This window comes from Furipterus horrens, unplaced genomic scaffold (genome assembly GCF_987537825.1).
Source record: "Furipterus horrens unplaced genomic scaffold, mFurHor1.1.pri manual_scaffold_4, whole genome shotgun sequence".
In the NCBI taxonomy this organism is placed as follows: Eukaryota; Metazoa; Chordata; class Mammalia; order Chiroptera; family Furipteridae; genus Furipterus; species Furipterus horrens.
Window position 1 is genome coordinate 17,077,111 of NW_028327174.1, and position 14,735 is coordinate 17,091,845.

The 14,735-nt window shown below is 34.4% G+C and overlaps 1 protein-coding gene across 6 annotated transcripts in view; it reads left to right on the forward strand.

Moving 5' to 3' along the window:
* Nucleotides 1-14,735, forward strand: part of ANKS1B (ankyrin repeat and sterile alpha motif domain containing 1B) — an 829,228-nt gene that overhangs the window by 97,339 nt on the left and 717,154 nt on the right. For all 6 annotated transcript variants that reach the window (XM_090272643.1, XM_090272644.1, XM_090272647.1 and 3 more), the window contains exons 3-6: nucleotides 4,787-4,943; nucleotides 7,414-7,710; nucleotides 10,302-10,377; nucleotides 11,810-11,911. In XM_090272643.1, coding sequence (XP_090128769.1) covers nucleotides 4,787-4,943; nucleotides 7,414-7,710; nucleotides 10,302-10,377; nucleotides 11,810-11,911 — 632 coding nt within the window. The remainder of the gene's footprint in view (nucleotides 1-4,786; nucleotides 4,944-7,413; nucleotides 7,711-10,301; nucleotides 10,378-11,809; nucleotides 11,912-14,735) is intronic.

Genomic DNA, 14,735 nt, shown 5'->3' on the forward strand with positions numbered 1-14,735 from the left:
GCTTCTGGGAAATGAAATTATTTTTCCTGTGATCCCATCAATCACATTTACTTTAGAATTTTAGATTATTTCTTATTTATCAAATGCTGCATAAAAGAAAAAGTACCATTTTATGTTTAAGATAAACCGGGATTATTTCTCTGCTTGCTATTTTATAGACATTGTTCATCAATATAACTTAATATTTCATACTAGGTAGCCAAGCATAGTCAACATGTTTATTTGTTTATGCCTCTAAAATATATAATGTGCAACTTAATAAAAATTAAGAAAATACTGATTTGGTGGGATCCTAGTATTAACTCCTCATCGAGTGTAGATACTATAGAAAGGACCTGAAATTTAATTTGAATGAGTCTGGATAAAAAAGGCCTGTGTAATTCATATTACATGTGATACACATAAATATAGCAGAAGAAAGATTAATGACAAGTTGTTGTTATGAGTCAGTAAGACGGACACTTAATTAGAGGTATAATTTTATATTTCACAAATGTATTTTCACATTAGAAATCTGAGCTCAGCCAGTTCATTATTTGATGTCTCTGAATAAGATGAAAAGCTCAACTTAAATTAAAATTTAAAAATAAGTTTACATTTAAAAATAAACAAATTTAATAAAGTGAATAAATTTTTAAAAACTTAAATAAAAACTATAGTATTTAATTAGAATCTTATTGTTCACCAAAGGCCATTGCATAAACATACTTTTTTTTTCTGATTTAGATATTAGTGGTGTGGGAAATATTTTTCTTCTTCCTTTCTAGATTATTTGGCTAGTCTAATAATTAAGTTTATGTAAGAGAGATTAACAGGAAGAAAAACAAATTTAATTACATGTCTACAGGAGCTCCATAAAAATATGAAGTCCAAAAGGCAGCCAGGTAATTGAAGCTTATAGAACACTTTGAGATAAATAAGGGGTGGATACTTATTGTATCTGGAGATACAAAGGGGAGGAAGGCCATTCATAGGAAGGTGAGAGGAGATGTTTGGAAAACAAAGGTTGCCCTGTTTTCCAGAAAAAGTTTCATGGGTAAAAAGGTTAGGTTTAGGCACCCTTTCCAATTTAAATTTAGGGCAGTTGAGGGGGAGGTAAAAAGTTTTTCCTGAATCTGTTCGGTTTTAATTTCCTTTAACTCAAAATAATATACACAATATAATACACAATATACACAAAATAATACACAATATAAATAATCAGTAAGTTAGTTTTTTTACCGTATCTTAAATCTTTCTGACAAATAATGAGTGTATATCACATACATTATTAGAAGATGTCTACAGAAAATGAGCCAAAGAACAAATGAAATTCTGAATGAGAGTAGAGAAAAATAGGATTGATGATCTTGTTAAACTTTCCTCCTTACCCTTTGAATGAAAACGCTTTTAGAAGTTTCAGAGAATATATATTTTAATTTTCTTAGGCATTAAGAAATAAAATTCAAACCCTTCACATAATAATCTTTCTCTGATATATAAATTTAGAGAAAGCTATCTTGTGATAGGAAAAATTCTACCTTTCAGATCCAGGTATTTAATTTAACTGCTTTCTTTGGTATTATTTTGCTTTTTATTTAAGTTCTGTAATACTTCAGTCAAAAAAATTGCTCAACATTGCAGTAGTCTGCTTTGAGAATAGTGCTTGATTGTATACGGTTTTAGTCATATCTGTTTCTCATTTAATTCACACCACAACTATTTGAGACTTGCAACAAGATGTAGAATTTAAATTCTATTTTAACATATCTGAAAAACAGGTAGAAGGTATTTGATTTGCCCATGGTAACCAAGTTAGTAAGTAGTAGAGAGCTGGTACTTCAAACCAGATCTTTTGATTTTTATCTGCTTTTACTATTCATAGGTATTGAATCTTTTTTACCTCATTGTAGTTATCTATCTCAGAATGGAAAGCCCTATATAATAACTCTTACATGGCAGAGGTGAGGAGAAGTATATGAATGGGACAACCTTCAAGTGTCATTTGGATTTTCAGATTATTTTCTGCAAAGGTGATTTCCTGGAAGCATTTTCAATTTTACAGGATTTAATGCAGTTGGGGCAAGGACTAGTATTTGTATAGTGCTTTACTGTTTATCAGGTGGCTTTTCTTCTATGATCTCCTTTAAAAATCTTACCAGTCTTGACTAGTAGGCATTGTTATTATTGTAATATCCTCTACAGAAAAGAAAAAAAAGAGACTAAATTATTTTTTAGGGTCATATCAGTAGATAGTTTGTATAACTGAGACTCAAATTCAATTTTTCTAAAATCAGTTTTTAAATAGAATTTTAAAGATTATTTTCACTGAAATATTAATAAAAATTTAGGATTCCTTGGAACTTCCTAATATTTCAACAACATATTCTTCATTATTTCATCATGACTTCATGCATTTATCTATTAAGTCCAATGTTCCAAGTGTGGGGAAAGTAAAATAATTTTTCTTTTATCCTTCCAGGTTTTTGGCTAAGACTTCCCCTTTCATCTTTCCACCCCCAATAAAAAGAGTAACAGGAGGGAAAAAGACAGAAGCTTGGTAACATGTATACTTCCTGTGCATATAGTAAAGACCCAGGAAAACTGAGTAACTCCCCATAAATGCCCAAGCCACCACCTTAAATACCATTTCCAGCTAAAGATAAAAGAAGATACTGGGGAGTGGGGGTGGTAAGCCAGTTAAGGGAGGTGATCAGAAAAAGCACAGGACAAACAAGGGCATGGGGTTGTTATGCAGATGTAAGTTGCCATCTTCTCCATTGGTAAGAGTTGCTAGGGATTGAGCCATCCTTCTCCTCCTGGTACACAGAGGAAGGCACCCTTACAAATAGAGATTTCCCATGTAAATGTAAATGCAAATGTCTCTTACAAAAGAGTAATTTCTCAGTTTTCAGAGCCTCTCCCTCCCCCCCAATTAGTAAAAGTAATCAGCCTAAAATAATCCTTATGTCAAATAAGCACATTTTGGGGTCATATATTCTGCTCTCCTTCACAAGAATAGGCCACATTCTGGGCAGTCTTTTATCACTTATTATAATTTGGTGTTGTATCATGTCATGTGTGTGTGTGTGTGTGTGTGTGTGTGTGTTATGGAGGAGGAAGAAATTTTTTCTACCCTTCTAGGTTTTTTCAACTAGTCTAACCAAAATGACATGAGACAAATTGTTAAGAGAAAAATAACCATATTTAATTATATATGTACATATGGAAACCTCACATATGTGAGAGTGGGAGACCCCGCATACCTGAGAGGTTCAGAGACTGACAGGCAAGATGAGGTATATATGACATCCTCAGCTATGGAATGTGGTTAGACACCTGAGGCTTCAGAAGGGGAGAAGGACATTTGCAGATCCAGGAAGACCAGATGTTCAGTAATTACATGTTTGTCTTGTCATATAGATAGGTCAAAAGGTCTTATCTGATAATAACTCTTATTGTGGGCAAGGTCCTTAATTTAAATTCCTCTAGGTAGTTAGGGGTGTGGTGGGGCAGTAGTTTCTCTTAAGCCTACAGGGTCTCAACTAGCTGCAAACTATACACACACCACAAAGGCACGTCTTAAGCAACGTGTTCTAAACACCTAGAGTGGGCTATCAGAATTCTAACTTCTCTTCGAACTTCCTCCAACTTTTCTCACTTGTTACATTTAAAGCCTGGCTTTATGAACTGTTTAAAGTTAGCTCTTTATGTTACATGCATTCTCACCACTAGTGATTTGTTATATATGAAAAACAATTTTAGAATATATTTTAATTGTCTATATATGTATGAGTTTGTTTAGCTAGCATTTCTTTTCATAAATTAATAGAATTTGCTTTATAAATGTATGCAAATAAAAATATTAATTGTTCAGAATTATTGTTTTTGATTGTTACAAAGTCCAATAATGACTGGTTTTGATTGATTGTTACAAAGTTCAATATTTGAATAATTATGCATTAATTCCTCTGGAGCCTGAGTAGTGCAATTCAGAATTTTTACTTTGAAAACCTAGTGGGGCTTTAGTACAAAATCCTATAGGTAGAATGTATTGAGTATGTACTGAAATTGCATCAGTGGTAGAACTTGTCCCATAAATGAATTTTCCTCTTGAGATGATTTCTTAGGCTTGATAGGACAAAGGAGAAGTAGCACAGAAGTATGAACAATACACATGCAAAGTATATTGTGTGCCATGGCTGAAAGTAATTAAACTTTTTTTTTCAACCTTGGGCTTGTACTATAGGTAGCCTGTAAGTGTCCCTTTTCTTTTGTACTGTCTGTTTTGTCTGCATCTTCATTTCTGTATCCCACTTCTCAATAGGATTGGTGCATAAACTCCCGAAATGTCTCTTGGTAATGTAATAACTTAAAAAAAAAAAAAGAAGAAGTTTGCTTGTACCTCACACTTTTCTTTGGGCTAAATCTCAGGTATAAGCTATCTGTAAAGAACTACTTTTTCAAAAATAGGATGAGGTAGGCTTTTAAATTATCTTACTTCATTCAGTTAATGAAATTATGTAAATATTGCCCCAGTGAATTCTATTAAGTGGCTTCATTGGTTAGTCAGTGCTCACGTGTGTATATGTTTTGGTGGTGGGTTTTCAGGTATGTACGTTAGCCAAATGATTAAGCGGATTCTTAAATCCAATTTTACATTTCAGGACCTTGAAAATAACTCTTAAGTTGCAAGCCAACATCTAGTATAGTTTTATAATGATCTATTTAATAATATATGTGTTGTTCAGCTTATTTTCTTTTCTGTATGTTTCTTTTTATTTCTCTTCTTCTTTTTCCTTCTTAGAGAAATAGTTGTCAAACTCCTTCAATATGAGGCATCTACAAATGTAGCAGACAACAAAGGTTATTTCCCTATTCACCTGGCCGCCTGGAAAGGGGATGAGGAAATTGTGAAGATTCTTATTCATCATGGACCATCACATTCCCGAGTGAATGAACAGGTGTGTTCGTCACGTGTTTGCCCATGCTCTAATTTTTCTAGAGTTTTGAGAATGCAAAGCCACAGTGAAAAATTGTTTTTTTTCTCTCTTTACTCTGCCAAAGACTTTTCCACTGCTGAACTTCCTAAAGGAAAATTTGAAAAATTCATTGGCATTTGTATATAGTACATAGGTACTAAGTTGGGCATTTGTAAAGATATTTATTAACAAGAAAATCCCATGTAAAAGAAGTAGTTGTGATATTTTGTGCCTGTCTTATATTAACATTCATTTTATAGTTGTTGAATTTTTAGAGATAGAACGGAATTCACATTTAATGTGAATTAGAACTTCTCTTAACAAAATTTTAAATGCTAAAGTGTTGATGATAGCCGCCGTTTGTGTAGTGCTTTACCGTTTGCATAGCACTTTCACATTAAGTACAATTTTATGGCTCAAAATACAAAGTACAGTGTATACAGTGGCTAGCCACAAACTAAGTTAAAAATTTTCTGTATGTGTATATATGTACACATGCCAGAGTATGTTGAGTAAAACACAGCAGCAGTTGATACTGACAAAGTCATAATATTTGTAAATATACAATATCCACATTACACATGACAGACACATTAAAAACGAATGCTATTGTCAGTGTTCTAAATAACTAAGGCCACAGATTCCAGAAATAAAATAAGGTCCCCTAAACAGTATGATAACAAACATCTTGAGCTCTGCATGCCCCCTGCTGTTCCCATTTTGTAAAACTATAGCTGAAAACCAGCATGCGGCCCAACAATTGAATTTCGGCCAGGGCATTACGCTGCAGGTTGGCAGTTGTCCAATATCAATGCAAGTAGGTTACCCTAGGGCAGGCACATCTAATGAAGTATAATTAGCATATCGTTCAAATAGATATAGACTTTGCAGGCCTTTCACTGAAATTCAGACTAAAGAATAAAGTCATACTAGCACTAGCTATAAAACAACAAAGGAAAGAAAAATAGTTTTTCCAAAATGCAGCTGTAGGAAGAACTAGTAAAAAATGTTTCATTAATTGGAAGTCTTATTCATATTTATCACAATAAAATGTATTTACAGGCTATAAAATGCAGAATATTTTTATGAGAGTAAACTTATAAACTGGATCTTTAAAAAATGACAGATATGGCTATCTTTATCAGCATATCATGCTAAAAGGAAATTTATATGAATGCTGTTCTGTTCTTCAGGAAACCAAAAGTTAAAAAATCATTTGTGGTATGAGCCACCTGGTGGCTATTCCTAAAACTGTCTCAATGCCCCAAAGCAGACCTGAAATAATAAAGATGGAAAAACAGGCCAAGCTTAAACAAGATGTTAGGTTTTTTTCTTAAGATTTTATGTATTTTTTTTTAGAGAAAGGGCAAGGTAGGGAGAAAGAGATGGAGGGAAACAATGATTCGAGAGAGAAACATCAATCGGCTGCCTCCACTCTGTGCCCCGGGACCGAAGCCACAACCCAGGGCAAGAGTGTATTAGTTTTTACAAGCAAAATATGTTTTTTAATGACATAAAAATAAGGAAAAAAAAACCTAGAATTCATTCATATTTGACATGAAGATTTTCAGTGGCATGAGACTGTAATGGTATTTCTTAAAGAGAAAGACTTGTCTTTTATGATGTTGAACAGATCAATTAAAATATAAAAAATGTTTTTTAAGGAGATTCTTTTTTCATTTCTATCACTTTGTGTTTTGGTTTCTATTTGGTTTCATCTTAGGGCACCAGTGTGTGTTCATTCTCTTACTTATATGGAAAATAAAATGAAACAATTTGGGAGACCTCTCTTTAAATCTTTCATTATCAATAATTTACTAATTAGTGAGCGACGCCAGTCCAGATGGCAGAGTAGGTGAATGCTGTGCTTTCCTCCTCTCATGACCAAAACTTACAACTAAATAATAGAACAGTCAACCTGGAGGATCATCTGAAACTAGCTGAACAGAAGTCCTATAACTAAGGATGAAAAGAAGAAGTCACGTTGAAACTGCATCAGTGTACCTAAAAAAAAAAAGAAGAAGAATTTACTAAATCATTTGTCTTTTGGAAAGTGAGTCTGTTGAAAGTGTGTTATAATTGTAATTAATCTCTCTTATTAACAGATATCTTGGGGGCGTGATACAGAGCGCAGATAACACTGACCATCTGGGCCCAGCAGGGCCAATGCCTACCATGGCTAAATCATTTATCACTCTTGGAAATTGGAATAAATTATGTAGGGGAAAGTTAGATTTTTTTTCCTGTTGAAGAAATAACAATCAAATCTGATATTTTTGATGCAATAAATGATACATACTTTTATCAGATATAAGACCTATTAGGAATACTTATCAAAATAGATACCTTAAGTTTATATTTCAAAGCATGTCAGGTTTTAAATTACTCAGTTTAAATTTTGATAACTCGCTGAATTTCTGAAAACTTGCATTTTACATGTTTGTCTTAACAGAACAACGAAAATGAAACTGCCCTACACTGTGCAGCCCAGTACGGACACTCCGAAGTAGTTGCTGTTCTCCTGGAGGAACTCACTGATCCTACCATCAGGAACAGTAAGCTAGAAACCCCTCTGGACCTGGCAGCACTTTATGGACGACTAAGAGTGGTCAAAATGATCATCAGTGCACACCCGAACTTAATGAGCTGCAATACTCGAAAGCACACGCCGCTGCACCTCGCTGCACGCAATGGTCACAAAGCGGTCGTTCAGGTGCTGTTGGAAGCGGGGATGGATGTGAGCTGTCAAGTGAGTCTGCTTTTAGCTGTGCTTTGAGAGTGATGTTGCTCTTGCTTTGCTTGGAGTTACGGATGTTAAAGGTTTTATGTAGAAATCTAATGATTTTTTGATTAGTCACATTGTCCACAAGTATTTTTGTAAGGACCTAAATTCGAGGCACTTTGTCGCACTCTGTTGGGTAACATTTGTATAGATAGAAGGCATAATCTCTAACCTCATTTTTAACTTAAGGGCTATATACATGAAAAATTATTACCAGATGGCAGTTGTATATGATATCATTAGTAATTGCGTCCTTTATTTTGGTACCCAGCACATACTAGGAATCCAGTCAAAGTGGCATGAATGAAACAAAGTTCACTTGAACATCTGTGTTTAATGTGTTGACCCATTTAGAATCCAATTCTCACAACTGCCCTGTGGGTTTGAGGGCTGCTAAGTTCCAGTTATGATATGAGGAATCAGACTCAAAGAGTTAAGAAACTCATCAAAGAACACATAGTTGATAACCCAGAATGTGAATTTAGACTTAATTGAAGTGCAGGCCTCTTTCCACAATAATGTGCTGTATTTACATAACTAATGAAGGAAAAGTCACTATACCTAAAGGCTATTAGAAACCATCTATTGGAGACGTGTGATTGGAGTTGAGCTTTGAAGGATGGATAACATTAGGATATATTTTCTTTCTCCACAAGGAAAGGGCAACCTGCTTCTATCTGTCTCAAGTTAGCCACACTTTTAAAAGCTATTTTATTCATATAAAAATTTTTTTTATTTAATTTTTATTTTTTATTGTATTTTTTATTGTACTTTTTCTGTTACCATTTTCTCCTCTTATTCCCCCACCCCTCACAGTCACCACACTGTCGTCCATGTCCATGGGTCCTTTTTCCTTTTTGCTCGTCCCTCTGTCCCCTACCCTAACTGCCCTTAACTGTCCGCCTGCTCTCTATGAGTCTGTCTCTATTTTGCTTGTTAGTTCACTTTGTTCATTAGCTTCCACACAGGAGTGAAATCATATGGTATTTGTCTCTCTGACTGGCTTATTTCACTTAGCATAATGCTCTCTGGGTCCATCCATGCTGTCGCAAAGGGTAAAACTTTCTTTGTTTTTACGACCAAGTAGAATTCGCTTGTGTAAATGTCCCATACTTGTTTTATCCACTCATCTACTGATGGACACTTGGGCTGCTTCCATATCTTGGTAACTATAAATAATGGTGCAATGAACATAGGGGTGCTAATGTTTTTTCAATTTATTGATTTGGTTTCCTTCGGATATAGTCCTTGAAGTGGGATCGCTGGGTAAAGAGGAAGATCCATTTTAATTTTTCGAGGTATCTCCATACTGTTTTCTACAGTGTCTACACCAGTCTGCATCCCCTCCAACAGCAAAAGGGTTCCCCTTTCTCCACATCCTCACTAGCATTTCTTGTTTATTGATTTATTGATCATAGCCATTCTGACAGGTGTGAGAGGATACCTCATTGTGGTTTTAATTTGCATCTCTCTGGTGATTAGTGATTTTGACCATCTTTTCATATGTCTACTGGCCATTTGTGTGTCCTCTATGAAAAAATGTCTATTCAGGTCCTTTGCCCATTTTTTAATTGGGTTGTTTGTTTGTTTTTGGTGTTGAATTTTTTAAGTTCTCTATACATTTTGGATATTAACCCCTTATCAGATGTATTGGTAAATATGTTCTCCAATTCTGTGGGTTGTCTTTCTTTTTGTTGATGTTCTCTGTTGCTGTGCAAAACCTTTTTAGTTTGGTGTAGTCCCATTTATTTTTTGTTTCCCTTGCCTGGGGAGACATATCTGATAAAATTTTGCTATGAGCTATGTCTGAGATTTTGCTGCCTATGTTTTCTTCTAGGATTTTTATGGTTTTGGGTCTAATGATTAAGTCTTCAATCCATTTTTAATTAATTCTTGTGTGTGGTATAAGAAACTGATCTAGTTTCATTTTTCTGCATGTATCCGTCCAATTTCCCTAACACCATTTGTTGAATAAAGCATCTTTAACCTATTGTATGTGCTTGCTTCCTCTTTCAAATATTGATTGACTATAAAGGTATGGGTTTATTTCTGGTCTCTATTCTGTTTCATTGATCTATCTGTTTTCTGACCTTTTCTTGACTCCCGCATCAGTGGCAGCATTCTTATCTTCCAGAGACCCTTTTGGTTCCTGTCAGGTTGTGACCTTCTTCCCTATGTATTAGTAAGTTATTGCTGCATAACAAACTATCCCAAAACTTAATGTCTTCACACAATAACTGTGTATTTAGCTCATAATTCTGGGGCTGGTGATTTAGTCTGAGCTTAGCTGGGTAGTTCTTCCATCTTGGCGGGATTCTGTCTTGTGTCTGGGGTCAGTTGTAGGTCAGTTAAGTGGCTATGCATCAGGGATTGACTGAATGTCACCTGGGATAAAGGGCGAGACTGAAATGTTTTCTTTAGTCTATACTCTCTTTCCCTTAAGGAGTGTTGATATCACAAAGAATATGTATGAATATATAAAAATGACAGATTTTTATTTAACCTGTAATCATTCCTAATGCAACTGTACCTTTTTTTCCTTTCCTTCTTTTTTCCAGACAGAAAAGGGGAGTGCACTTCATGAAGCAGCTTTGTTTGGAAAGGTGGATGTTGTGAGAGTTCTGTTAGAAACAGGTAACTATCATGATTTCCCATGGAGCTTATTCTGCCAAATACTGTTTTTATTTCAGGAGTAGAGGAGTAAAAGGAAATCTCTACCTTCTATAAGAGGAAGGAACTGATCCCTGTGAAGTTATAATAATTTCTTTGTTTATTAAAGAATATTATACTTTCCTAGGTTTTTATGGTAAACATGGTAACTATGGTAAACAGAATGAGAGTTACCTATCCTTAAGGCAAATTCTCTTTCTGGTTATTTTATCAACTGAGTCACTATTGTTTGTCAGCTGCAGCGATTTAAAGGGAACCTTTTAGAGGGAATGTTTTAAAGGAACAAAGTAGATTTATTTGTCTTCACATCTATATTCTGATTAAAATGAAATCAAGTTGGAACTGAGGTTTGATTTTTTTTTTTTTTTTAGAATATAAAAGAATGAGTACAAATTCATACTTAAAAACAATTGATAATTCTTTTGTGTTATGGATATATTTAATGTATTTATTTCCTCTGTAAAAAAAAATAAATGTAAAACATTGACAGATTATTGCATTTTGATTGTGTTTATACAAAGTTAAAATTTCATGTATATTGAACTTAACATGTAACACAATGATATAATAAACATTTTGAGGCAACCAGTTAGATATTTGCTAGTCACACATCCCTACACAAATGAAAAAAATAATAAAATAATACATGATCTTACCATGGTGAACTCACATTTAAGGCCAGATACTGAAAAGTGGCTTTGTTTGTGGTTAGATGTTTGAAAATTTATAAATTTTCATAGGGTGGTGAAAGCTATTTGCTACATTACAGCAAATTCTTTAGTAAAATATATGTTTTTAGAATTAAAATAGTTCCAGAAGTGTTTTAGTTATACAGTTCAAGAAGTTTGCTCACCAGGTAGTTGATGAATGTTGCTGACATTGATTATAATTTTGCATAAATAAGTATGAAATATTTTGACTTTGATATTTGGACTTGAGTTCAAAATAATCATGCTCTTTCAACTTTTGTGAATAGTCAAATATTTTAAGACTGTTCTTATATTCTTCACATGGTACATTATTTTAATTTAAAAAGTATTTTTATGATATTATAGAGAATGTGTAAATCACATGGCCATTATACTTTAGGAATTCACATTCTAAATCAATATTTTCAGCTTTTACTACTAGTTTACAAACCAAAAATAGCTATAATCCTAAAAAGCCTTCTTAAGAGATAACTCATTATCAAGATCATTCTTAATATTTGGTAGCAGTCGACCCCCACCTTCTGTTTTACTAAAATCTTGTGTTTGTACACATGCACATGTAACTTAATTTTTTAAAAAAAGACCTTTAGTGCGTAGGCTGTAGAAGTTAGAGCAGTTTATATTAACAGTGTCTTCTGGTGGCGCTCCAGTGCTGTACGTCTAGCGGGGTTTTCTTTTTCTTTCAGGAATTGATGCCAACATAAGGGACAGCTTAGGCAGAACTGTCTTAGATGTTCTGAAAGAACATCCATCTCAGAAATCTCTCCAGATTGCGACACTCTTACAAGGTAAACAATATCGAATAATGGGTGAGTTTGCCTTCAAGTTAAGATTACATTTAAACTGTCCTGGTTTTTTCTTAGGGTGTGAGTTAACATTTACCTTTGAATGAACTTTTTGCTTTTATTTCCCTGATTGACTTTAAAACTAAATACAATACTTTAATGTTTTATTGTGATTTTTCAACTACTCAGTATTTTAAGAAAAGCTAAAATAGTTTTCATGCACTTGATATTAGTCTTTTTAAAACATAGGTATTAAATATACACTTATGAACTTGAAGGTAATAAGGCCGTGAAGTGATGATGATTAAGTATTATCTTACATTTGAATCATCCTTTAAGAGTTTTCAGGAATTTTCTGTTGTTTTGTCTTATTTTTACATTATTCTGAAGCTCTGAGAGTCTAAGTGACTTGCTTGACACTCATGTGTCCTATTCTTAGGGGTAGAACTGGTACATAAATGCTGGTTAACATCAACAGTTGTAGATTTTTCCCTTTCTAATCCAGTAGTACAAAAAAGTTCAGTCTTGCCAACCTTTGTTTTTTTCTTTCAAAGATTTTATTTTTATTGTTTTATTTTTATTTTTTTAGAGAGAGAGGGAAGGGAAGGAGAAAGAAAGGAAGAGAAACATCAATTGGCCTCCTCTCACAAGCCCACAGCCAGGGGACTGGCCTGCAACTCAGGCATGTGCCCTGACCTGGAATCGAACCAGCAACCCTTACTGTTGGCAGGCCAGCACTTAATCCACTGAGCCACATCAGCTAGGGCATCAGCTTTTATTTTTGATAGAAGTCTTTTAAATACCTTTGTAGTTAGTTGCAGTCATTTGGTATACTGAAAGTCTGACAACCATTTAGGTACTGCTTTTTTGTTTGCAGGATTACATACTTCCCCATTTGACCTAAAACTTCCATGAAAAATTCAGATTTAAATGCTTTCGCCTTTTCTACTGGATGATTAGGCCTGGCACGTATGTAGCATGTTCCCCTAGAAACCCAGACGTTGATTCTGTCCACTCCAGTTAGCTCAGACACTATTCAGTGATGATTATCCCCTATAATTGTTAGATGGGCTGCAAGTGTAATTGAGGAGGGAGGCAGGACAGGTTTCATTGGATATCAGTTGGGAAGCTGAAAGCAGCTTTGTCTTGCAGGGAAAGAAATGAATTAAAATCAAGTGGGAAGGAGATATGTAGATATAGGAATCATAAGGGCCAAAGAGGGGCCAAGAGAGGAGATACACTACAGGAGGTCATTCTGCTCTCTTCTCTCAGATTTTCCAAAACCTCTCAGGGAAGTTCAGGCTCTGACTCTTTTCTTTGTCAATAAAGAAGTTAATTTTATGTCAAGTGCTTATATAGGTAAATCAAAGAGGAATGCAAGAGTGGCTCTTTATATCAATTCAAATTAAAATCAGGTTGAATAAAAGCTAAAATATAAAAGTAGTATGCAGCATTTTTATGAGGCTTTCCCCTCTGAGCACAGTGTGTTTCACATTGGATGCCTCTAACTGAATTATAAAAAAGGAACAAGAAAAAACCGAGGCTTTGCATAATGTCTTTTGGAGAAGCAAAATAAGTATCATCCATTAAAGAGGGGGCATGATGTAATTACAGACCTTTTTTTTCATAAGATCCTGCATTAGTTCAACTTACCTAAATATTATTATGGAGGAGTAACTCCCTGTGTTCTTTTAAATGATCAAGATTCATTAGGTATGCCAATTTGTGATAGTGTATATGGGACAGCTTAGAATTTTTAAAGTTACTGGAAAATTTTAGAATGTGAATACGTTAACTGTATTCTTTACAGTCCTGGATTTCAAGTCACTAGTGCATTTCAAATCTCATAAAAATGTTTGTTATAGCAATAAAGCCGATTTATAATAGATAAAATTAACATTTATGTCCTGAGGAGGAATTCAATTTATATAAGTACTGCATAGGTCAAAACTTCTAATCATGGAAGCCCATAGATTGCTTTCTTTTTCTAGTAGAATCTGCCAAGTAGAATCGCTCTTAGTACAAACTATTTGAATGGTGTGAGGACACAAGTAGTTGGCTGGATTTTAAGAGAAAAGGTTCCTTCTGAATAAAGAACTGCAAGGAAAAGATCTCTATGGGGAGTGACCTATTGATTTAACCCTGGCTGCAAACTAGGCAGTGTGAGCCCGATGCTTATGGCAGATAGCAGATAGCAAATATGTTTTGTTTACATCACGTATTTTTGACCCACACTGTTTCCATAAAAAAATTGAATTAGCTTTCAACATTTAACAATCAAATATTTCAGTTAAAACTCCAGAGTTTTGGTTTCTCAGAAAAACAAACAAAGAAACAAAAAACCCGCAGGCTTTTGTTTGACTTCAGTGCTTAAATTTTGATGGGGCACCTGCTCTCTGGTTGCGCATGGTCCATCGGCTTCTGTTCTGTCTGTTGCATTGAGGCTGAATAGTAATTGACATTTACTCCTGCATTCAGGTGCTGTTTTCTTTATGCTTAAAAGTGAGATGTTTTCTTGTCCCACGTCTGTATGGCTCTGCCACTTATTAGTTAAAGTCCTCCCCCTTTCACAGCCATCTCTAAAACTGAGAAAGTGATAGTGCCTGTGACATAGACTTGTGAGGATTAAGTGAATTAATTTATATTATATACTTAGAACACTGCTGGGTACATAGTAAGCAAAATTTCTGTTTTAGCTGCTATTACTATTTGTTATGTCTTCAAAGCTGGAAAAATGAGAAATAGACTGAGTGTGGGACATTGCTTCAAGAATAATGGGAATGAACATTATTTTTTCATGTAAAGTTTATGCAGTTATGCTTATCTT